Genomic DNA, 24,147 nt, shown 5'->3' on the forward strand with positions numbered 1-24,147 from the left:
TGGTCTTTTTTTTTTTATTGGGTTATTGATAGGTTACCATCTTGTGAAATTTCAATTGTACATTAATGTTTGTCAGTCATGTTGTAGGTGCACCACTTCACCCTTTGTGCCCACCCCCCACCCCACCTTTCCCCTGGTATCCACTAAACTGTTCTTAGTCCATAATTTTAAATTCCTCATATGAGTGGAGTCATACACAGATTATCTTTCTCTCGCTGGCTTATTTCACTTAACATAATTCTCTCAAGGTCCATCCATGTTATTGCAAATGGAATGATTTTGTTCTGTTTTGCAGCTGAGTAGTATTCCATTGTATATATGTACCACATCTTCTTTATCCATTCATCTGTTGCTGGACACTTAGGTTGATTCCACGTCTTGGCTATTGTAAACAGTGCTGCAATAAACATTGGGGTGCATAGGACTTTTGGGATTGCTGACTTCAAGCTCTTTGGATAAATACCCAGTAGTGGGATGGCTGGATCGTATGGTAGTTTTATTTTTAATTTTTTGAGGAATCTCCATACTGTTTTCCATAGTGGCTGCACCAGTTTGCATTCCCACCAGCAGTATATGAGGGTTCCTTTTTCTCCGCAACCTCTCCAACATTTGTTGCTATTAGTTTTAGATATTTTTGTCATTCTAACGGGTGTAAGGTGATATCTTAGTGTAGTTTTGATTTGCATTTCCCTGATGATCAGCGATGATGAACATCTTTTCATGTGCCTATTGGCCATCAGTATATCTTCTTTGGAGAAATGTCTGTTCATGTCTCCCGCCCATTTTTTGATTGGGTTGTTTGATATTTTGTTGTTGAGTTGTGAGAGTTCTTTATATATTATGGATATTAAGCCTTTGTCAGATATATGACTTGCAAATATTTTTTCCCAGTTAGTGGGTTGTTTTTTTTGTTTCAATCCTGTTTTCATTTGCCTTGAAGAAGCTCTTTAATCTGATGAAGTCCCACTTGTTTATTCTTTCTATTGTTTCCCTTGTCTGAGAAGACATGGTGTCTGAAAAGATCCTTTTAATACTGATGTCAAAGAGTGTACTGCCTACGTTTTCTTCCAGAAGCCTTATGGTTCCAGGTCTCACCTTTAGGTCTTTAATCCATCTTGAGTTTATTTTGGTGAATGGTGAAAAAGAATGGTCAATTTTCATTCTTTTACATGTGGCTTTCCAGTTTTCCCAGCACCATTTGTTGAAAAGACTTTCTTTTCTCCATTGTATGCCCTCAGCTCCTTTGTCAAAGATAAGCTGTCCATAGATGTGTGGTTTTATTTCTGGGCTTTCAATTCTGTTCCATTGATCTGTGCACCTGTTTTTGTACCAGTACCATGCTGTTTTGATTACTGTAGCTTTGTAGTATGTTTTGAAGTCAGGGATTGTGGTGCCTCCCGTTTTGTTCTTTTTTCTCAGGATTGCTTTAGAAATTCGGGGTCTTTTGTTGCCCCATATGAATTTTAGGATTCTTCGTTCTAATTCTGTAAAGAATGTCATTGGGATTCTGATTGGGATGGCGTTGAATCTGTAGATTGCTTTAGGTAGAATGGACATTTTAACTATGTTTATTCTTCCAATCCATGTACATGGAATGTCTTTCCATCTCCTTATGTCGTCATCCAATTCTCTCAGAAAGGCCTTGTAATTTTCATTATATAGGTCCTTCACTTCCTTAGTTAAGTTTACTCCAAGGTATTTTATTCTTTTTGTTGCGATTGTGAATGGTATTGTATTCTTGAGTTCTTTTTCTGTTGGTTCATTACTGGAGTATAGAAATGCTACTGATTTATGCAAATTGATTTTATACCCTGCAACTTTGCTGTAGTTGTCGATTACTTCTAACAGTTTTCCAATGGATTCTTTGGGGTTTTCTATATATAAGATCATGTTGTCTGCAAACAGCGAGAGTTTCACTTCTTCCCTCCCTATTTGGATTCCTTTTATTCCTTTTTCTTGTCTGATTGCTCTCGCCAGGACCTCCAGTACTATGTTAAATAAGAGTGGTGATACAGGGCATCCTTGTCTCATTCCTGTTTTCAGGGAGATGGGGTTCAGTTTTTGCCCATTCAGTATGATGTTGGCTATGGGTTTGTCATATATGGCCTTTATTATGTTGAGGTAGTTCCCTTCTATGCCCATTTTGTTCAGAGTTTTTATCATAAATGGCTGTTGGATCTTGTCAAATGCCTTCTCTGCATCTATTGAGATGATCATGTGGTTTTTATTCCTCAGTTTGTTGATGTGGTGTATCACGTTGATTGATTTGCGGATGTTGAACCATCCCTGTGTCCCTGGTATGAATCCTACCTGATCCTGATGTATGATTCTTTTGATGAATTGCTGAATTCTGGTTGCCAAAATTTTGTTTAGAATTTTTGCATCTATGTTCATCAGTGATATTGGCCTGTAGTTCTCTTTTTTTGTGGTGTCTTTGTCAGGTTTTGGGATCAGCGTGATGCTGGCCTCATAGAATGTGTTAGGAAGTGTTCCATCTTCCCTAATTTTTTGGAATAGCTTGAAAAGGATAGGTATTAAATCCTCTCTGAAAGTTTGGTAGAATTCCCCAGGAAAGCCATCTGGTCCTGGGTTTTTATTCTTTGGGATGTTTTTGATTGCTGTTTCAATCTCTTTCCTTGTGATTGGTCTGTTCAAATTGTCTGCCTCTTCTTGAGTGAGCTTTGGGAGATTTTAGGAGTCCAAGAATTTATCCATTTCCTCTAGGTTATCCATTCTGTTGGCATATAGTTTTTTGTAGTATTCTCTTATAATCTGTTGTATTTCTGCAGAGTCTGTTGTTATTTCTCCTCGCTCATTTCTGATTTTGTTTATTTGAGCATTCTCCCTTTTTTTCTTTGTAAGTCTGGCTAGTGGTTTGTCAATTTTATTTATCTTCTCAAAAAACCAGCTCTTTGTCTCATTGATCCTTTCTACTGCCTTTTTCGTTTCAATAGTATTTATTTCTGCTCTGATTTTTATTATTTCTCTCCTTCTGCTGACTTTGGGCTTCATTTGTTCTTTTTTCTCTAGTTCAGTTAGGTGTGCTTTAAGGTTGTTTATTTGGGATTTTTCTTGTTTGTTAAGATGTGCCTGTATTGCGATGAATTTTCCTCTTAATACAGCTTTTGCTGTATCCCATATGAGTTGGTATGGCATGCTATCATTTTCATTTGTTTCCAAGCATTTTTTTATTTCTTCTTTAATTTCTTCAATGATCCATTGCTTGTTCAGTAGTGTGTTGTTTAGTCTCCACATCTTTGTGCCTTTCTCAGCTTTTTTCTTGTAATTAATTTCTAGCCTTATAGCACTATGATCTGAGAAGATGCTTGTTATTATTTCAATGTTTTTAAATTTGTAGAGGCTTGCCTTGTTTCCCAACATAGGTCTATCCTAGAGAATGTTCCATGTGCACTTGAGAAGAATGTGTATTCAGCTCTTTCAGGGTGGAGTGATCTATATATGTCTATTAAGTTCAATTGTTTTAGTTTTTCATTTAACTCCACTATTTCCTTGTTGATTTTCTGTCTGGATGATCTGTCCATTGATGTGAGTGGGGTGTTGAGGTCCCCTACTATTATTGTGTTGTTTTTAACATCTTCCTTTAGGTCTGTTAATAGTTGCTTTATGAATCTTGGTGCTCCTGTGTTGGGTGCATAGATATTTATAAGTGTTATTTCTTCTTGATGAAGTGTCCCTTTGATCATTATATATTGTCCCTCTGTGTCTCTCTTTACCTGTCTTATTTTGAAATCCACTTGGTCTGATATGAGAATTGCAACACCTGCCTTTTTTTCCTTGCTATTTTCTTGAAGTATTGTCCTCCACCCCTTCACCCTGAGTCTGTGTTTGTCCTTGGGGCTGAGGTGTGTTTCCTGGAGGCAACAAATTGTTGGATCTTGTTCTTTAATCCATTTTGCCACTCTGTGTCTTTTTATTGGAGAGTTCAATCCGTTCACATTGAGAGTGATTATTGATGCATGTGGACTTAATGCTGTCAATCTGTTGCTGATTATCTTGTTTTCCTGCATTTCTTTTCCTGTGTGCTTTATCCTACCCATTTAATACTGCCATTTCTTATGCTGGGTTTCTTAGATTTTTCCTTATTTATGATTTGTGACTCTGTTCTGTACTTTATTTTAGTGTCTACCTTGAAGTTTGTATTTAGAATCTCGTGTATAATATAGTCTATTCTCTGGTGGTCTCTTACCTACTTGACCAATACTGATTTAGACCCTTTGCTCTTCCCCTCCTAAATAATTATTTTCATTTTTTATTCCAACTTGTCTTATTAATTGGTAGTTAGAGTGCTAAGATCGCCCTTGTTTTGGTAGTTTCCTTACCTTTACCCTAATGCTATAGTTGAATATTTGCTATCCTGTTCTGGTTCTATCCATCGGTCTCCCTAGTCTGTGCATTGTGTCCCCTTTCTCCCTTTTTTCTTTTTTCAAGTATGAGAGCCTTCTTGAGGATTTCTTGTAATGGAGGGCTTTTCGTTACAAATTCCCTTAACTTTTGTTTGTCTGGAAAAGATTTAATTTCTCCCTCATATCTGAAGGAAATTCTTGCTGGATAGAGTATTCTTGGCTGAAGGTTTTTATCCTTTAAAGCTTTGAATCTATCACTCCATTCTCTCCTAGCTTGTAGGGTTTCTGTAGAGAAATCCTCTGACAGTCTGATAGGGGCTCCTTTATAGGTTATTCTCTTTTTTTTCCTTACTTCCCTGAGTATTCTCTCCTTATCATTCCTATTTGCCAACTTAACTACTATGTGCCTTGCTGTAGGTCTTTTTGCATTGACAAATCTAGGAGATCTAAAACCCTCCTCTACACACATTTCTCCGTTGATCCCTAGATTTGGGAAGTTCTCTTCAATAATTTCGTTAAGCACACTTTCTGCTCCATTTTCCTTTTCCATATTCTCGGGAATTCCTATGATCCTTATGTTCTTACTCCTCATTGAATCCATTATCTCTTGGAGATTTTCCTCATTTTTTTAAATTCTTAGTTCTCTTTCTTCCTCTGTCTGGCGCCATTCAGCCTGTCTGTCCTCGATTATGCTGATTTGCTCCTCTAGGTTGTCTACACGGGCATTCAGGGAATCCGTATTCTGTTTTATCTGGTCCATTGTGTTTTTCCTCTCAAGTAATTCTGTTTGATTCTTCTTTATGATTTCAATCTCTTTTGTGAAGTAACTCCAGAACTCGGCTTGTTTCTCTATCTTTCTCTCTACCTCATTGAGTTTTTTGATTATAGCTGCTCTGAATTCATTATCACTTAGTTTACCTAATTCCAAGTCCTCAGGACTTAATTCTGTGTTTTTATTGTTTTCCTTCTGGTCTGGGGCTTTTATAAATTGCTGGATGGTAGAGGAGTGGTTTTTTCTCATGGTGGTAGAATTCAGTTGCAGTTACAGCTTGTCGCTACTAGATGGGGGCCGAGAGCGGCATGTTATGAGCTCTCTGCCTTGGGGCAAGATGGCTGCGCCCACTGGCTTCGCTGGGGGGGAGGGGCTGTTACTCACACGCGCTGGTCTGGGTTCAGATCAGTTCTGTTCTCTGGTCTCCCAAGGCCCTTGATTTATGGGGTCCCCGCGGACGGAAGCATCCCCCCCCCCCCCACCCCGTCCCAGCAGCAGGAGTCCTGGATGATCCCCCAGTCGCGCAGCCCCTCCCCCGCTCCTTCCCGACCTGCGCCGCAGCGATCACAGACTCTAGGGGAGGGAGTGATGTTCTCTCCCACCGTTCCAGCGCCTCCAAAGGTGTAAAGCAGGGTTTATGATCTCCGCCTTCTTGGAATTGTAGGTCTCTAACAAGCTGGCATTATTTTTGTTCTCTGAAATTCAGTTCTACCAATCTTTTGTTGTATTATGGAGGGGAGAGAATCCCGGGTCAGCTCAGCCCGCCATTTTGCTCTGCCCCTTCTCTAACACTGGTCTTTTTTATTCCTGCCATCCTAGGAAGCATAAAGTGGTATCTCATTGTATTTTTGATTTGCATTTCCCTAAGGACTAATGATGTGAAGCATCTTTTCTGTGCCTATTAGCCATTTGTATATCTTCCATGAGTAAATGTCTATCAGACATTTGCTCATTTTTAAAATTTTTTTTCCAATTATTGAGTTGGAAGAGGTCTTTATATATTCTAGAGAGTAGTTCCTTAGATGCAAGATTTTCAAATATTTTCTCCCAGCCTGGGCTATATTTTTACTTTTTCGATGGTGTCCTTTAAAGCACAAAAAAATTTTTAAATTTGTTGAAGTCCAATTAATCTATTTGTTCCTTTGTTACACGTATTTTGGGTGTCATATGTAAGAAACCATTGCTTAATCTAACGTCATAAAGAATTATCCCTATATTGTCTTCTGAGAGTTTTATAGTTTTAGCATTCATATTTAGGTCTTTGATCTACCTTGAGATAATTTCTTCGTATGGTGGGAGGTAAGGGTCCAACTTCATTCTTTTGCATGTGGATACGCAATCATGTCAGCAGATTAGCCTTTCCTCACTGAGTTGTCTTGGCACTCCTGTTGAAATTCAATTTACCATAAATGTGAGGGTGGATTTCTGACTTCTCAATCCTATTCCATTCCATTCTAATTCTATTCTCCATGTCTATCCTTACTCTGGTAACACACTGTCTTGATTACTTTAGGTTTATGGTAAATTTTGAAGCCAGGAGTGTGAACAAAGTCAGACTTTGTTCTTCGTTTTCAAGAGTGTTGTGATCTAGTCCTTTGAATTTCCAGATGAATTTTAAGATCAACTCATCACTTTCTGGAAAGAAACCAGCTGGGATTTATATAGAGATTACATTGAATCTTTGGATCCATTTGGAGCTATAACCATCTTAGCAAAACTTTTTCATCATCCCATATTGAAACCATATTCTTAATGAACAATAACTCCCAACTAACCCCTTTCTCAGATCCTAGAAACTATCAGACATATGTGTGTATCATAGCACCTGAAAAGATGCTCAGAATCATTAATCAGTCAGGAAAGGAATATCCAAAGCACAGTATATATGCATATGCTTACATTTGAATATCCTATTTGGAGAAATGTCTATTCAATTCTTTTGCCCATTTTAAAATAGAGTTGTTGGTCTTTTTGGTATGGAGTTGTTGCAGTTCTTTTCATATTCTTGGTGTTAATTACTTATCAGACACATGATTTGCAAATATGTTCTTCCATTCTGTAGTTGCCTTTTTACTGTTGATATAATCTTTTGATACCCAGAAGTTTTTAAATTTTTTTAATTTTTAAAATTTATTTAATTTATTTTATTTCATTTCATTTACTTATTAGAGGAAGATTGGCCCTGAGCTAACTACTGCCAATCCTCCCCTTTTTGCCGAGGAAGACTGGCCCTGAGCTAACATCCATGCCCATCTTCCTCTACCCTGTATGTGGGAGGCCTACCACAGCATGGCTTTTGCCAAGCGGTGCCATGTCTGCACCCGGGATCCGAACCGGCGAACCCCGAGCCACCAAGAAGTGGAAGCGCGAACTTAACGGGTGCGCCACTGGGTTGGCCCCAGAAGTTTTTAATTTTGATGAACTCCCATTAGCCTATATTTTCTTTTATGCCTGTGCCTTTGTGTCATATCTAAGAAATCATTGGCAAATCCAATGTCATGAAGATTTTCCCCTATTTTTATTCTAAGACTTTTATAGTTTTAGCTCTTACATTTAGGTCTTTGGTCCATTTTATATTAAGGTTGGTATACGGTGTAAGGTGAGTGTCCAGCTTTATCAGTTTGCATGTGGCTGTCTAGTTGTTCCAGCACCATTTATTGAAAAGACTATTCTTTCCCCCATTGAATGATCTTGGCACCTTTGTTGAAAGTCAGTTGGCCATAGACGCATGGTTTTATTAACGGACTCTCAATTCTATTCCATTGATCTCTATGTCTATCAATATGCCAATACCACACTGTCTTGACTACCATTGCTTTGTGGGAAGCCTTGAAATTGAGAACTGTGAGCCCTCCTACTTTATTCTTCTTTGATAAGGTTGGCTGTTGGAGGTTCCTTGAATTTCCATATGAATTTAGAATCAGTTTGTCAATTCCTAGATTTGATAGGGATTGTGTTGAATCTGTAGATCAATTTCAGGTGTATTGCCATCTTAATAATATGAAGCCTTCTAATCCATGAATATTTTTCCATTTCTGTAGATGTTTAGTTTCTTTTACCAATGTTTTGTAGTTTCCAGAGTGTAAGTTTTGCACTTATTTTATTAAATATATCCCTAATATTTTATTCTTCTAGATGCTATTGTAAATAGAGTATTTTTTAAATTTCTTTCTTAGATTGTTTATTGTATAGGAATAGAATTGATTTTTGCATATTTACCTCATGTCATACAATCTTGCTGAACTCCATTAGTTCTAAAAGCTTTCTAGTGGATTACTTAGGATTTTCCATGTATGACAGCATGTCGTCTGCAAATAGAGATAGTTTTATTTCTTCCTTTCCAGTTTGAATGCATTTTATGTCTTTTTCTTGCACAGTTGCTCTGGCTAGAACCTCGAGCACAATGTTGAATAGAAGTAGTGAGAGTGGACATCTTTGTCTTATTGCTCATTTAGGAGGAAAACCATTATTTTGCCATTTACTATCATGTTAGCTTTAGAGTTTCCATAATTATCCTTAATCAGATTGAATAATTCCCTTCTTTTGCCAGTTCGTTGAGTGCTTTTTTTTTTTTTATCATGGAAGAGTGTCAGATTTTGCCAAATTCTTCTTCTTCATCTATTGAGATAAGCTTGTGGGATTTGTTTTTTATTATATTAATATGATGTAGTACATTAGTTGATATTTTGAATGTTAAACTAACCTTGCATTCCTGGAATAAATTCCACTTAGTCATGATATGTAATTCTTTCTATATGTTGCTGGTTTTGACTTGCTATATTTTGTTGACGATTTCTGTATCTATATTCACAAAAGATATTGGGCTGTAGTTTTCTTTTCTTGGGATGTCATTGTCTGGTTTTTGGTATCTGAATAATACTGGCCTTATGAAATGATGTGGTACTGTTCTTCCCTCTTCTCCTTTTTGAAAGATTTTATAAAGAATTGCTTTTAATTCTTCTTTAAATATTTGGTAGAATTCACCAGTGAGGACATTTGGGCCTGGACTTTCTTTGTGGTAATTTTGATAACTGATTCAATCTTCTGACGACTCGCTATAGGTATATTCAGATTGTCTACTTCTTGAATCAGCTTTAGTAGTTTTTATCTTTCTATGAATTCGTCTATTTAATCTAATTCTTGGCATACAAGTGTTCATAATATTCTTTTGTAATTCTCCTTATTTCTCTGTGCTCAGTCACCATGTCAGTCATAACTCTTTCACTGCTGATCCCAGTCACTTGAATCTTCTCTCTCTTTCTCTTTTTTTAAGTGATTCTGGTTGAAGTTTTGTCGATTTTGTTGATTTTCAAAGGACCAAATTTGGTTTGGTGAATTTTATGTGTAGTTTCTCTCTTCTCTTTTCTAATTTCATTAATTTTCACTCTAGTCTTTCCCTTTCCCTTCCTTCATCTTGCTTTTGGTTTAGTGTGCTCCTCTTTTACCTTTGACTTCAGGTGGAAGGTTAGGTCATTGAATTGCGATGTCCCTTTTAATATAGGCATTACAGCTATAAATTTCCCTCTCTGTATTCTTTTAGTAACATCCTACAAATTTTGGTATGCTGTGTCTTCATTTTCATTAATCTGAAACATTTTCTAATTTCCATTTTGATATCTTCCTTGATCCATTGGTTATGTAGAAGTGTGTTATTTGATTTCCACGTGATTGTGTTTCCCAAATGTTTTTTGGTTATTGGTTGATTTCTAATTTCATGCCACTGTGAGAAAAGAACATACTTTGTGTTACTTCTATCCTTTTCAGTTTATTAAGGTTTGTTTTCTGGCCTACCATATAGTTTATCCTGAGGAATGCTCTCTGTGCATTTGAGAAGAATGTATATTTTGCTGTGATTGGGTGGAGTGTTCCATAAATGTCTGTTAGGTTGATACTGTTGGTTTATAGTATTGCTAAAGTCTTCTATTTTTTTGTTGATCTTCTGTGTAGTTGCTCTATCCACTATCGAAAGTGGTATAATCAAGTCTCCAAGTATTATTGTTGTATTGTTTATTTCTCTCTTAATTTCTGTCAATTTCGTTTTCATGTATTTGGTCCTCAGTTATTAGGTGCATATATGTTTATAGGTATTTTATCTTCCTGATGGATTGACCTTTTCATCATTATAAAATGTCCCTGTTCATCTTACTAGCATTTTTTAAAAAGTCTCTTTTGTCTGATATCAGTGTAGCTACTCCAGCTTTGTTATGGTTGAGATTTTCCTGAGATATCTTTTCCATCCTTGCAATTTTAATCCATTTATAATTGAATCTCAGGTGTATCTACTGTAGACAACATAGATGTATCTTCTTTTGTTTTCAGTCTAACAATCTGTGCTTTGATTGACTTGTTTAATCCATTTATATTTAATGTTAATGCTGATACATTGGATTTGTGATGCCATTTTACTTTTATTTCTGTGTCTCATGTGTTTTCCCCCTCTATTCCTCTTTTGTTGATTCCTTTTTATTAAGTGGATATTTTCTACCATAATACTTTATTTAATAATTTTTCACTATATTTTAGAGTAATTTACTCAGTAGTTACTCTATAGTTTACCATATCCTTATATTAATTTATCAAAATCCACTTCAGGTTTATATTAATTTCAGTGAGATATAGAAACATGGCTCTATAGCTGCATATCTACTTCTTCTTTTTTGGGCTGTTTTGTCATACAACTCATATCTATGTGTGTTACAGACCCAACAACACACTGTAATAATTATTACTTTATATAATTTTGGACAGTTTGCATTGCTATATCTTCAAGGTCAATAATCTTTTCTTCTGCAATATCAAATCTACCATTAATCCCATCTCACATTCAGTGTATTTTTCAACTCAGACATTTTCATCTCTAGAAGTTTGATTTTGGTCTTTTATATACTTTCACGTCTCTTAACGTAATTTTTTGAACATAAGAAATACATTAACAGTAGCTCTTTTAATGTCATTTACTGCTAATGCTAACATCTCTATCGGTCTAGGTTAGTTTAAATTGATTACTTTTCTCTGCCTTGTGGGTTTTACTTTTTGTTTTCTTTGCATGTGTGGTTATTTTTTATTTGATGTCGGACATTATGATTTTACCTTATTAGATGCCAGACATTTATGCATTTCACAAATATTTTTCACTTTTTATTTCTGGGACACAAATTATTTGGAAGTTGTTTGATTCTTTCGGATCTTGCTTTTAATATTTTTTAGGCAAAACAGGAAAATCTTTAGACCAAGGCAAATTATTCCCAACTTCTGAAATGAGACCCTTCTGCATACTCTACCCAATGCCCAGCAAATTATAAGGTTTTCCAGTCTGGCTGGTGGAACAGGAATTATTCCTAGCCCTGTAGAGCACTAGATACTATTCCCTGTAATCTTTTTGGATTATTCTTTCCTGTCCTTGGATAGTTTCCTTGTGTGCAAGCACTGATGAGCTGAAGACTTGAGGGGAACCCTCTGCAGACTTCCAGTGCTTTTTCTGTTCAGCTCTCTTCTCTATGTGCCTTCACCTTTGATTGGCTGTCCTGGGCTCCTCGTTTCCCCACTCTGTCCCCCTAACTCAGTGAGACTGAGGGGCTCTCTTAGGGCTGCTCCTCCCTGCCCTGTTTCCTAGACATTCTCTCCAGGAAGGAAGGTGGACAATTGTAGGCTTGCTTTACCTCTTCTTTCCCTTCTCTTAGGGATCACAATCCTTGTGCTGCCTGTTATCCAAGGTCTCAATACCTTTGTTTTATATATTTATCTGAATGTGTAGTTGTTTAAGTTAGGAGAGTAAATCTGGTTCTTTTTATCCCTCATAGCCCAAAGCAAAAGTCCATAAGCTGAGTTTTAATTCAAATTGTTTTAATTTTAATTTTGAAAAACTTATTTGGTTGTTTTGAAAATCAGATAGGTTATATTTACTTTCCTATGTTCTGCAGGCATGTTTACTGTCATTCTTTTTCTGCAGGCATTTTCAATGTTTCTCTTTCTCTTTATATCATATATATGTTTATATGTTTATATCATATCTTGGTTATGTTGTAATCTATGTCTCACAATTCCAATATTGAAGTTTATGAGCCTCTTTATACTATCCTTTGTTTTTTCTGCTTCTCAATCATATATTTTTCCCTTTGCACTTCTACATTTCTTGCTAAGAGTTCCTTTTTTTCCTTGCATAATTATTTGTGTAAATTCTTAGAAATCTAGGTTAATTATAGATTTCTGTAGAGATTTTTGTTTCTTTCTTCCAATTTTTAGGTCATCATCAATCCAGGATAATTATATACTAAATTAATGGCATGAAGTTATTTTGGTCCAAAACAGTAAAGCAAATTTGGACTAAAATCACAGGGGGGTAGCTATGGTTGCAAATTATCGGAAAGATTGTGTGCTCCTTTTTTTTTGCTGGCTCAAAGGCAAATTTCCTTAGATTACTCTCTTTTAGGGGATGAAGTAGATTTTGTTTAGTTTCACCCTTACTGTGAGGATATGAACCTTATTTCCCCAGATTTTCAGGGAGGGGATGTCTCTCATGCTCCCCACATGAATGAACTCTGGGCATCACTTCCTGTCTATTGCAGCTCATGAATCCAACACAACCAAAGCTAAGATTTTTCCAGATTTGGCACATGCTCTAAGGATAAAAACAACTTTTCTCTTTGGATTATTTGCCCACTTTTATGTGTTGGTCTAAGTCATTATTCTCTTGATTATTCCACTATAGTTTTGGATGCTTTTTATATTTTATCAATTATTTTTAGTTGTTTTTAGTGGAAGTGGCCACTTTAAAATTCAGCCTCCCAGGTTATGGAAATGGAATCCCCATGACCTATTTGATGATTGCTGGTATTTACCTGGCCCCCGGGCAGGTGCTAGGATGCAAGTCCACCGAAACCAATGCAGTTTGAGTCTTCTAGGAACGGTGCTCCTTTCTGAACTGCTTGTAATCTGCCCACAGTAAGACACATACAGAAACTGAAAGTGAGTGTAAGCAAGTAAACCTCTACCCTCTCTTGTCCCGGACTGGTGACTATCATGGAAAAGATGAGCATTTCTATTATGTCATTGGATCTGCTGAAACAGTTTGATTATTATCTCTTCATGGACCAGAGACTGAGCGGCAGAGTTTCTAAACTAGGATGGTGTTTAGACTCTTGTTGGGTCACATAAATACTCATCAATGTTATACTCTCCCAAGAACTATGTGCACAAAGAAATATAAATATTAATGTAAAAGTTCAGTGTACATAAGGAAGGATCCTCTGAAGTCTTACAGACCTTGGTTTTTTAATCCAAGCAAGAGACAAAGGCAGAGAGAAGACATTTTGAGGAATCACTTTCTCATTCCATAATGCCACTCCCCTTATTTGTGAAAATACTGGAGTAGACAAAAGCTGGACCCCATAACACACTATCAAGGGAATATGTTGAAAGACGTCACTTATCCAACCAAACCTGGGTGTCTACAATGTGCCAGTTGAGGTTCTGGTTTCAGATTACTCCTCCAAAAAAGTTGAAGTTTGTCATTTTTTCCCATCCCTCACCCTTAACATGACCCTTAGAACCTGTTCCCTCTTTCCATGTTGGGAGAATCCCATACTTAAAGAGTCTTGGAAGAAGGCAGAGACCCCCTCCATCTGTAAGAGAGGGAAACCCACTTTCCCAAACATTCCTGCAGTTGGACCTGTCATGAGGCTCCACCAGTCAGGCAACCCCATGCTGGACTCTGACTCAGGACGTGGTGACACAGATAGACTGGGGCTGTGAAGAATGCATCTGGCAAAGGTGGCATGAGTGGCAGTGGTGTCATGAAGCAGCCAGGGGCAGCAAAGACAGCAGTCCCAGCTACAGGACCCAGTGTCCAGCATCAGGAGAGTCAGTGGTAGGAGCAGTGGCATCTGTGCCTAGAAGCCGCGGCAGCGATTCCTATGAGGGACCCGAGGCCCTAACACTTTCTCTCTCTGTTTATCTACATTCATTTATGTTTCAATTAGAACAATTTGGAATCCATTGTTCACACCAAGAAGGGAGTGAGAAATCCATGTAGGAAAAAGATTCACAGAGCAAGGATTCAGAGATTTTTTTCCTAGCTTTATTGAGATAAAATTGACATATAATATTGTGCATGTCAGAGATGTACGACCTGTGGATTTGATCCTTACACTGCAAGATGATTAACACCATAGAGCAAGCTAACACCTGCATCACGTCACATAATGACCAATTCTTTTTTGTGGTGAGAACATTTAAGAACTCTCTTAGCAACTCAGATTTTCTTTTGCTGAGCTGATAACCACTTCCAAAATCTACTACCTGTGTCACCCCACAGTAGACACAACATATACCTCCCAGCATATATCTTGCCTCTTTCTTTTCTGCAAAAGAAAATGTTAAATGTGAATTTAAGATTCCTCTTCACCCTGAACACTCTCTGCTCATTGGCATCAGAGGTTCCCAATCTGGCCAAGCAGCAGGATAGCTTGTGGGCTTGTTACAAAATACTCAAGGCTTCTCCTCAGACCCACTATGTTAGAATATTGAGCACAGCACCCAAGAATCACTTATTTAGCTAGCCCTACATCTGAGACTGATGCACAGCAATGTGGCAATCCTGGTCTACGTTTGTGCTACTAAATGTGTGATCTGAAGACCAGCAGCATCAGCACCAAATGGGTTATAAATGCAGAATCTCAAGCTCTACTCCAGACTGTTTAGTTTTTTTTTTTTAAGATTTTATTTTTCCCCTTTTTCTTCACAAAGCCCCCCGGTACCTAGTTGTATATTCTTCATTGTGGGTCCTTCTAGTTGTGGCATGTGGGACACCGCCTCAGTGTGGTTTGATGAGCAGTTCCATGTCCGCGCCCCGGATTCGAACCAACGAAACACTGGGCCACCTGCAGCAGAGCGCGTGAACTTAACCACTCGGCCACGGGGCCAGCCCCCAGACTGTCTAGTTCTTAATGAGATGTCTAGAGGATTCCTGTGCACAGGAAAGTTGAGGACCCCCTGGTCTCCATGCCTTCTAGATGTGGTGTCAGAACCGCGCAGTGTGCTTTGCATGTGTGGTCTATCAGATGACCTACCACAGGAGGGGTCCAGGGTTCAGTCCTTATTCCTTTGTTTTCCATAGTCATCACTCCCATGGTGACCTCATCGGTTTTCAAGGCTTTAAATATCATTTATATAGTGTGATTTCTCAAATCCATTTCTGCAAGCAAGACATGTCACCTAAACTCCAGACTCAAATTATAAACTGCTAACCTCACTTGCATTTCTAATAAACAACTCAAATTCAACATTTCCTAAATTGGATGACTACGATGCTGCTTCCTCAAACATGTTTCTTCTATCCTCCTCTCCATTTCCACTGGAGGCACTCCATGTTTCTACTTGCACATCTGAAATTTGGGGTGTCCTCCTTTATCCTTTTTCTCATAACCCAGATTTAATCCATTAGGAGATGCTGTAAAGCCCATCTTCAGAAGGTACCCAGAATCCAATCCCTTCCTACTATTTTCTCTGCTCACAGTCCAGACAAAGCAACGAACATCTCTGGCCCAGGACACGGCACTAGTTTCCTACAGTTTTCTCTACCGGTTGCTTGTCCTTCACCTCTTGATTCTGCACAGCACCACACTGATGCTTCTAAAGAGAAGGCCTACGAGGTTATCTTCTGTTCAAAGCAGTGTTGTAACTCCACATCTTACTCAGAAAAGTCAAAACCTTCCAACACCTTCGAGGTCTACATGGCCTGGGTGTAATTCGGACCTCGTCTCAATATTCTCTGCTCCAGCCACACCAGCCCCCTCGCTCTTCCCAGAAACACAGACACACTCCTGCCCTAGCGCATCTGCACTGGAGGCTCCTCTGCCTGTGAAGAGCTTCCCCCAGACATCCTTGTGGATAACTCCTCATGTCCTTCACATCTTTCCTCAAGGTCACCTTCCCAGTGAGGCCACACTGACCACTCTAGGAAAACAGCCACCTTCCCTGTCCCCACACACTTATACTCTGGGTCACCTTCCTGAAGGCACTTACAATTTCTCACATAAACACTTCCCTTATTCACTATGCTTATAGCATACAGTGTGCCCCTCCCCACGAGAACACATGCTCCCCAAGGCTGGCAATGCCTGTTTTTAATTCTTTGAGGTTTCCTAGATGTAAAAATACTTTGTCATCTATCTGGCAAATTAGTTGAATGAATGATCAGTATAAAGCACCTCCCTATTCTAGAGACAGTGTCTTTATTAATGTAGCCTCAGGCCACATGCTGTTTTGTGGAAGCTACAGCACAACGTCCACTCACACTGACATCAGTGCTGCCTGTACTTTTCTCACAAGTGCTGCTCTCCCCTCCCTCCCTCCCACAGCTGCCCTCCTGCAAACTCACATACACAATTATATTTCTCTGTTCAGAAAGAACAATCCTAGGCTTATGGGCCCTATTTTTCCAACCAATTGTGGACCTAAACTAGATTCAACTTTTTAAATCAATGTGTTTGGATTGGAGCCAGCATCCAACTGTGCCTCGTCAACTAGGATGACAAGGGCTAAGGGCAGAGATGGGGCAGGCTGCAGAGAAGACAGAAACCCAATGGGAATTTATGTGAGATGAAAAACTATTGAATCCTTCCTGTCTACTACTTCTAGATTCTGGTTCTATAAAACTGGGGGAAGATGGACAGAACAATCCAGGAAACAGCTCTATAGGGAGGGTGAGAGCTGGATGAGTCTGAAATTTCGTCCCTCGATACCACAGAGTCTCCTGTGCGCAGGGCCCACCCTGGGCCTTGTGGGGACAATGACAGGCCAAATGACTGCTGCTGCTGGCAGAGATGGGGACACCCAGAGGAGACTGAGACAGAACTCAAAACATGAAAAAGAACAGGCATAATCCAAAAAAACCCCAAAGAAACAAAGTATAACACACAAAAGGTGGAGGCAGAGGGCCGGACCCTGGACGGAGCCTAGGCTGACCCGGCCACAGGAAGCCCTCACTGCCCACGGTCCTGAAGACATGAGGTAATATCCTCATCCCTGTGATCACAGGTACTGATGGAACAAGCTTCTATAGAAGGAAGCAGAAGAAAGGAGCAGAGAGATGCGCCAGCTGAGGGATGACAACATCATAGCCCAGGATGCACTGACTGCGCACAGGCCCGGTCCACTCGCAGCTCCTTTCAGCCTTCTCCTGTCCCCACCTGCCACAGACTCAGCACAGCAAACACGAATTTCAGAAGGTTCTCAGTGCTTCCATTTATTTTACCTCTCAAACTTTAGGAATCTTCTTCTTTAATTAACACATCAATCTCTTATGAGAAGAATTAGAAAAATTCATATCTGGATTCCTATTTCCAGTAAGGAAGCAAATGATCACTACTCAGTGCAACAGGAAGTTAAGACAGGGATGGAGACGGCCCAGCCCCACCTCTGCTGCAACAGGAAATTAGATCAGGGAAAGCACAAAGGTCAGTGTTGGGAACAGGTTGGGTAATGGTGAGCAGGGGTGGGCCTGTCTCCACACCTCCTCTCATTATGCTCATAGGACCACACACACTCAGATGCCAGCTGCAGAAAGAGAAGTGAGGGCATCTGAAGTCACAAAGTGGGAGCATGAACAAATCTTGCATCACTTGGTCTTCCACAGGGCCACTATCTCACACTGTAAAAGAAAATAATCATGAACAAATTCATGTCAGTCACTTAGGTGTTGGCATTCTCAACAGCCCTCTGCATGCTCCAAATGCCCCAAAGAATCCCCATAAACCAGTTGTGTCCCCTCTGCCCCAAAGCCCCTCCCCATGTCAGGCCCTCCAAGTCTCACCTTTCTGCGTAAGAGACGCATCAGAGCCTTGGGCACTGTCACTGTCTGGGGTAGAACAAAACAGGAAGTGGTCAGAGCCCACAGGAGATGAGGAACTATGGGGTGGGTGAGCTCCCCTCCCGGGGCTCCTGTCTTCAGTATTCCAGGGGTCTCAGGGATCAATCCCCCACTCAAACTTACTTGCAGCCTGCACGTAAATCCCTCTTTTTTCACCTGTGGGAAGAAAACAGGAAGAAGGCTGGGCCATGAGATCCTAGAGGAACCCCCTAGTCCTGGACCACAGGGAAGTTTCCAGAACTATGACTGAAGACCCAGGGCAGGATTGAGAAACATGAGAAAGGAGATGTGTGAGGACTGGACCAATGCCCTCCTGGAGGTCCGTCCTCAGCAAGGACCTTCCCTCTGACCTTCGACTGCTGGGAATCAGGTCCCCAGCAACTGAATTATCAAGGTGAAAAAATGTGCCCTTCATTTTCATAAGCGCTTTAATAAGAGTGTTAACCATCAGCTCCAGAATGGCAAATACATGAGTGTGGACGGCACTTTCCAGTAACGGGGCAGGGCAAGTTCTGCTTGGTTCTTGAAACCCCCCAGGGGGACAAGAACACTCAGATCCCAAACCCCCTTCCCTACCTGAGTGCTTCTTCCAGCAGATCACAGCTCCAGCCACCACAGCTCCCAGGAGAACCAGGCCAGCAATGACGCCCACGATGAGGATGGTGGACTGAGGCGGCGGCTCTGGGAAGGGAAGGGAAGGTGAGGGCCCTGACCCCAGGCCTCAGCCCTGACCCTGCTGAAGGTCTCCAGAAGGGCTCCTGATTTCCCTGAGAAGAGGCTCTGAGCCCACGGCTCCCTCCTTACCCCATCTCAGGGTGACGGGCTCAGGCAGCCCCTCGTGCTGTACATGGCACGTGTATCTCTGCTCCTCTCCAGAAGGCACCACCACAGCCGCCCACTTCTGGAAGGTCCTGTCCCCTGCAGGCCTGGTCTCCACAAGCTCCGTGTCCTGGGTCACGTCCTCCCCGTCACGCTGCCAGGACAGGGTGATCTCCGCAGGGTAGAAGCCCAGGGCCCAGCACCTCAGGGTGACCTCACGGTCAGAGATGGGGTGGTGGATCACGTATGTCCTTGGGGGATCTGAGGAAGAAGATTCAGAAAATTCACACTTTCAGTTACCTCCATGGGCCACTGAAGCATCATTCCTGTGACCATCCTGAGAACGGACAGGACAACTGGTTTGGAAGGAGGAAGCACAGAACCCAGACAGCAGCCTGGACCTGCAGATCCGGGATAATCTCCTATTCCTTGGAAAGTTCTAGAATAAGGGTGAGAGCCCAGGGTACGAGCCTGCAGGTCTCTAAACAGGAGAACACAGACTTCTGGTCCTGACCTGGGTGGAGGGTGAATGACTCAGAAAAACTGGAGTCAAAGTCGCACAGACGTTCTCAGGCCGAGAACAAGGCCTTGAGAGAGAAAGTCATGGTTCACAAGGAGGCTGCCAGGGTCAAAGGGAACCATGGACGGTGATTTCAGGGATGGGCTTCCCTCCTATTCCTGAAGAAACTGGATTCCTTAACTGTCCATTAGAGAAGGGCGGGCCCTCTGGGAGAGTCTTTAGTTAAGAACATGAAAACCTGGGTGGATTCCTGTCTTTTCTGAGGGACGGTATTCTGCCACTGATCCCATTTCCCCTCTTTGTGGGAAGCCAGCCTGGCCCGAGGGGAGATCAGGAGTCCCCGCGGTCCCTCGTACCCGCGCGCTGCAGCGTCTCGTTCCCGATGTCCAGGTATCTGAGGAGCCACTCCACGCACCTGCCCTCCAGGTAGTTCCTCCAGCGCTCCGCATGACCGTCCGCCTCCCACTTGCGCCGGGAGATCTGAGCCGCCGTGTCCGCCGCGGTCCAGGAGCGCAGGTCCTCGTTCAGGGCGATGTAATCGGCGCCGTCGTAGGCGTCCTGACTGTACCCGCGGAGGAGGCGCCCGTCCGGCCCCAAGTCGCAGCCACACATCCTCTGGAGGGTGTGAGACCCTGACCCCGCCCCGAGGTCAGCCCCGCCCACTCGGCCCCGCCCCGCCCCCCGCAGAGATTAAACCTAAACTGAAAATGAAACCGCGGAAAGTTCCTGCCGGCTCTTCCCGGGTCGGGGTGCGGGCGGGTCCCGCGGCCTCGGGGTGAATCTCGGACCCGGAGACTCGGGGAGACCCCAGCCCGTCCGTGGGGATGGGGGGCGCGGCCTGGACCCGGGCCCGCGTCGCTCACCGGCCTCGCTCTGGTTGTAGTAGCCGCGCAGGGTGTTCAGGTTCACTCGGAAAGTCTGTGCGGCTTCCTTGTAGATCCGCGTGTTCCGCTCCCAATACTCCGGCCCCTCCTGCTCCACCCACGGCGCCCGCGGCTCCTCCTTCGGACTCGCGGCGTCGCTGTCGAACCGCACGAACTGCGTGTCGTCCACGTAGCCGACGGAGATGAAGCGGGGCTCCCCGCGGCCGGGCCGGGACACGGCGGTGTAGAAATACCTCAGGGAGTGGGAGCCTGGGGGCGGGGAGGGGCTGAGAGGCGGCCGACTCTCCTCCCGGCGCGGGTCTCGGGTCCGAGGGTGATGGGGCCGGGAGGGAGGTGGGGGCGAGGGTCTCGGGAGACGGAAAAGGGGCGGCGGACGGAGAAGCGCGGGAGACCCCAGTGGGTGAGAGGAGGGGGCGGGAGACTGGAGAGGGAAGGAGCCGGATCAGGACGCGGCGGGGCCGAGGAGGGGTTGGCTGGGTGGGTCTGAGGCTGGGTCCGCGGAGACGCGCCTTCCCCGGGGGTCCTGCGCCCCTGCGGCGCGGTCCCCTCGCTCCGCCCCCCGCAGAGGCCGTTCCCTCCCTACCCCGCACTCACCCGCCCAGGTCTCGGTCAGGGTCAGGAGCCCGGAGAGTAGCAGGAGGAAGGTTGGAGGCATCATGACCCGCATCCTCACGATCTGGAGAGACTCTGATCCCCGGCTGATCAGGGTGGACTTTATAACCCGGAACCCCGGAGACGCTGATTGGCTTCTCTAGACACCGGACACGCAATGGGAGTGAGAACTGGGGCCGCGTCATGAGTCTCCAGGCAGGAGGAGCTGACACAGGTTGTGAGAGGGAGAAGTGAAACTCAGGGAGACGGGGACTCCCCAACACTGAGCTTCCCCGCCCCAGACTCCGCCCTCGAACGTCGGACCCTGAGAGCCAAGTACGGGGACCTGGGACTTTGTCCTGACCCGTCTCCTCCTGCACCGAGAGCTCTTTGTCACACCGTCTCTCTGAGTCCTCGCCCAGGGGCGGTTTGTGTCAGCGATTGTCAAGCACTTTGGTTTCAGGATATCCGTAGTCTTACAAATTAGCGAGGGCCCCGAGGGTAACTTTGTTTATGTTGGTTGTATCTATCCGTATTTACCATACTAGGAACAAAAGTTTTAAAATATTTTTATTAATGTGTTTAGAATAATATGTATAACCGACTGCAAGTTAAAAGAAATAATGTTTTTCTGAAAAATGACATTTTCCCAAAATAAGGTAGTGAGAAGAGTGGGTCTTTTTACACTTTATGTCTTTGCAAGTCTCTTTCTTGTCTGGGATTAGAACACCACTGGATTTTCATATTTGCTCTTCATTTCATCTGTTGTTTTGGTTGAAGTATATGAAAAAAATACCGCCTCAGACAGATATGTAGGAGTAGTATTTTTAATAACCTTTCCAGATAATTGTGGCTATTCAACTTTGATACTAAAATAAAACTAAACACGTGGCAGTTTCTCAAAGGTTATTTGCAAAGTGGAACCTGAAACAGTATCACTGAATATTTCCTATTCTGTTACATTAAAATCCACAGGCCTATGTTACATATTGAATGGCTCTTGCACTAATGTATGATTTTAAAAGTAATGCACTGTTTCACTAAGTTATGTGGATCTTCCTGTGCTGATGCATTTAACTACAAACTATCAAAACATCACATTTGTTGATGTGACCACAGATCTCAACAGGAAAGTCTGTCAGGAGTGGGAAGCTGTCAAGCTTACGTGGTGGACACAAGTTTTCCAAAATTCTCATTTTCTCTTGAGAGCTTCCTTTTATCAAGGCAATAAGAACTGTCAGTTGTTACCTGTCAGTGGATTTTCTTGAAGGGAGAAGCTCATGTTCATTTTGAGAAAGTAAGCATTTTCTGCAAGTAAGTGGTGGTGGAGATAACTACCACTGCAGTTTGGTACCATGGCCTCCGTTCTTACTAATTTTTACCTCAGTGCAAATGTCAACATAGCGAGAAGGCGGATGGTGTCTAGTAATGTTATGAAAAGAGTTTTACTGCATGGATCGGTGAAAGGATCTCAGTGACTTCAAGGGTTCCACAGACCTTGCTTTGAGAATTGGTATTCTGAATGAACCAGGGTCCCCACATTTGCCTCCTCTTGATTTCCCAGAATCCCGCTCCCTAAATTTGGACTGTCTGCCTCCCAAAACTTCGAATGTTGCCCCTGGTCTCCTCTAGAAGAGAACTCACTTGCTAGAAATTTGATGCCAGAGAATGTCCTCAGTCTGGGATGGGAGGTGAAGGGACAGGTGTTTCCCTTTGGAACTGGGACCAGTTTGTGCCTGACTGCACCAGACCCACTGATGACCTATGTTGGTTTTGTTATACACCAGCTGAATATGTATTCATATCTCGGACAGAAATCTGAGAGAAATAATATTGGCTCTTTCGTTTTACATGGTTCTGATTCATCTGATATGAGGCCCACAAAGTATGACGAGCAGTATGTCCAATAGGACTCCCTGTGATGAAGGAATTGTTCTCTGTCTCCACTGTCTAATATGGAAGCCAGTAGCTATGTGTAGCTATTGAGCACTTGAAATGTGGCTACTGTGCTGAGTGGTTGAATTTTTAATTTTATTTACTTTAAATAACCATATGTGGCTAGTAGCTACCATATTGGACAGTGCATATCTAGAATGTTCTTAGTTTTCAGTCTCCTCCCCCAGGAAAGATACCGTGTGACTCATAGGTTGATGCATATTAAAATTATCTTCATGTGGAGGTCATGGATTTGTCTATGTGGGTCTTAGACATATCCTTAAAATACAGCATGCCCAAGAAGTTGAATTAATATGTATTTTAACAACTAGAGTGTACAAACATTAACCAATACATGATTTATCACCTTAAGGTCCTAGGTATTCAAAAATGCCCATCACTGAAGCTAGTCCTTGCGTGTGTCACACTGGGACTCTTGGTGGTGTTATCTAACCTGGTAAGCATAAGCAGACATGTTAAGTCTTCACTGAGCCCAAGAGAAGGCATTTATTGGACACAACGTATATCAAATACTTTGAGGCCCTGCATCTACTTGTAAAATTACAGAGCAGAAGATGTCAGCCTGAGGATTCCACCGCCTTAGAATGCTTCGCCTACTGCTCCTTCCCATACTGCCCCCATAATTCAAACAATTTTCTCTGTTTCCCTTCAACCTTGTACCCCCTCCTAGATGAAAATATCCATGAAATGTTTACAGTTGTGGAATGAAGAATTCTCTAAGCATGACTCAAAGTTGAAAAACCATGAAGAAAAACGTAAAACTTGTCTGTGTCAACCACACACTCACAATGTTACAAACACCTGCCCATGATCAAGCTCAAAGACACATAAACAATTTTGACAGACAGAAGGGTAGTAACATGCCTCAATGTTCTTCAGCCAAAGGCCACCAGGAGCACATCTGTGGGCCAACAAGTTGGATGTATTACTTGTTACCTTGTGGGAGAACACACACCATTGGGGACCACAGTGCATCTTAGCGTGAAGGTGTTAGAACATTCATAGGATTTGGGCTTTGGTCGGGTGATTTGGGGAGGATCTATGGAAGCAGGGGCTCACTCTAGATTGCATGTTGTCAGGAAGTGGGGGCAATTCTGTGATTGGGCATCTCAATAAATCTTATCTGTAGACAGGGCCGACTAGAGCAAGGATAAGGAAAGAAGCAGCAGTCGCTCATATGAGCCACCAGCGGGAGATGTTTGGTATTTTGTGAGTTGCACAGTATCTTGTTTTTGTCTGTGCTGAGACAAAGTGCTGTAGTGATCTCGTTGTGTCTCACTTTGTCATGTTCTCAGTGTGTCCTTGTCTGATGTTGATGTTCTGTGCGATGACTTATGTCCAACAGGAGAATAACACGTCAGGTGGTGAGCACC

At 42.3% G+C, this 24,147-nt stretch overlaps 1 protein-coding gene and 1 pseudogene across 3 annotated transcripts in view; both read right to left on the bottom strand.

Annotated features, from left to right (window-relative positions):
• LOC124226946 (patr class I histocompatibility antigen, A-2 alpha chain-like) overlaps positions 1-24,147 on the bottom strand; it is a 445,476-nt gene that overhangs the window by 70,973 nt on the left and 350,356 nt on the right. The window contains exons 6-8 of one of the 3 annotated variants that reach the window (XM_046640779.1): positions 18,128-18,160; positions 17,948-17,992; positions 17,360-17,785 (exon numbers count right to left, since the gene is read on the bottom strand). The exons of the other annotated variants lie outside the window; for them this stretch is intronic. Of the exons in view, the coding sequence (XP_046496735.1) occupies positions 17,781-17,785; positions 17,948-17,992; positions 18,128-18,160 (83 nt within the window). The 3' untranslated portion in view covers positions 17,360-17,780. Of the gene's footprint in view, positions 1-17,359; positions 17,786-17,947; positions 17,993-18,127; positions 18,161-24,147 lie in introns of those variants that run through there. 3 annotated transcript variants of the gene reach the window in all.
• Positions 18,911-20,946, bottom strand: LOC124226951 (uncharacterized; annotated as a pseudogene).

The sequence above is a fragment of the Equus quagga genome, chromosome 15 (assembly GCF_021613505.1).
Source record: "Equus quagga isolate Etosha38 chromosome 15, UCLA_HA_Equagga_1.0, whole genome shotgun sequence".
Classification (NCBI taxonomy): domain Eukaryota; kingdom Metazoa; phylum Chordata; class Mammalia; order Perissodactyla; family Equidae; genus Equus; species Equus quagga.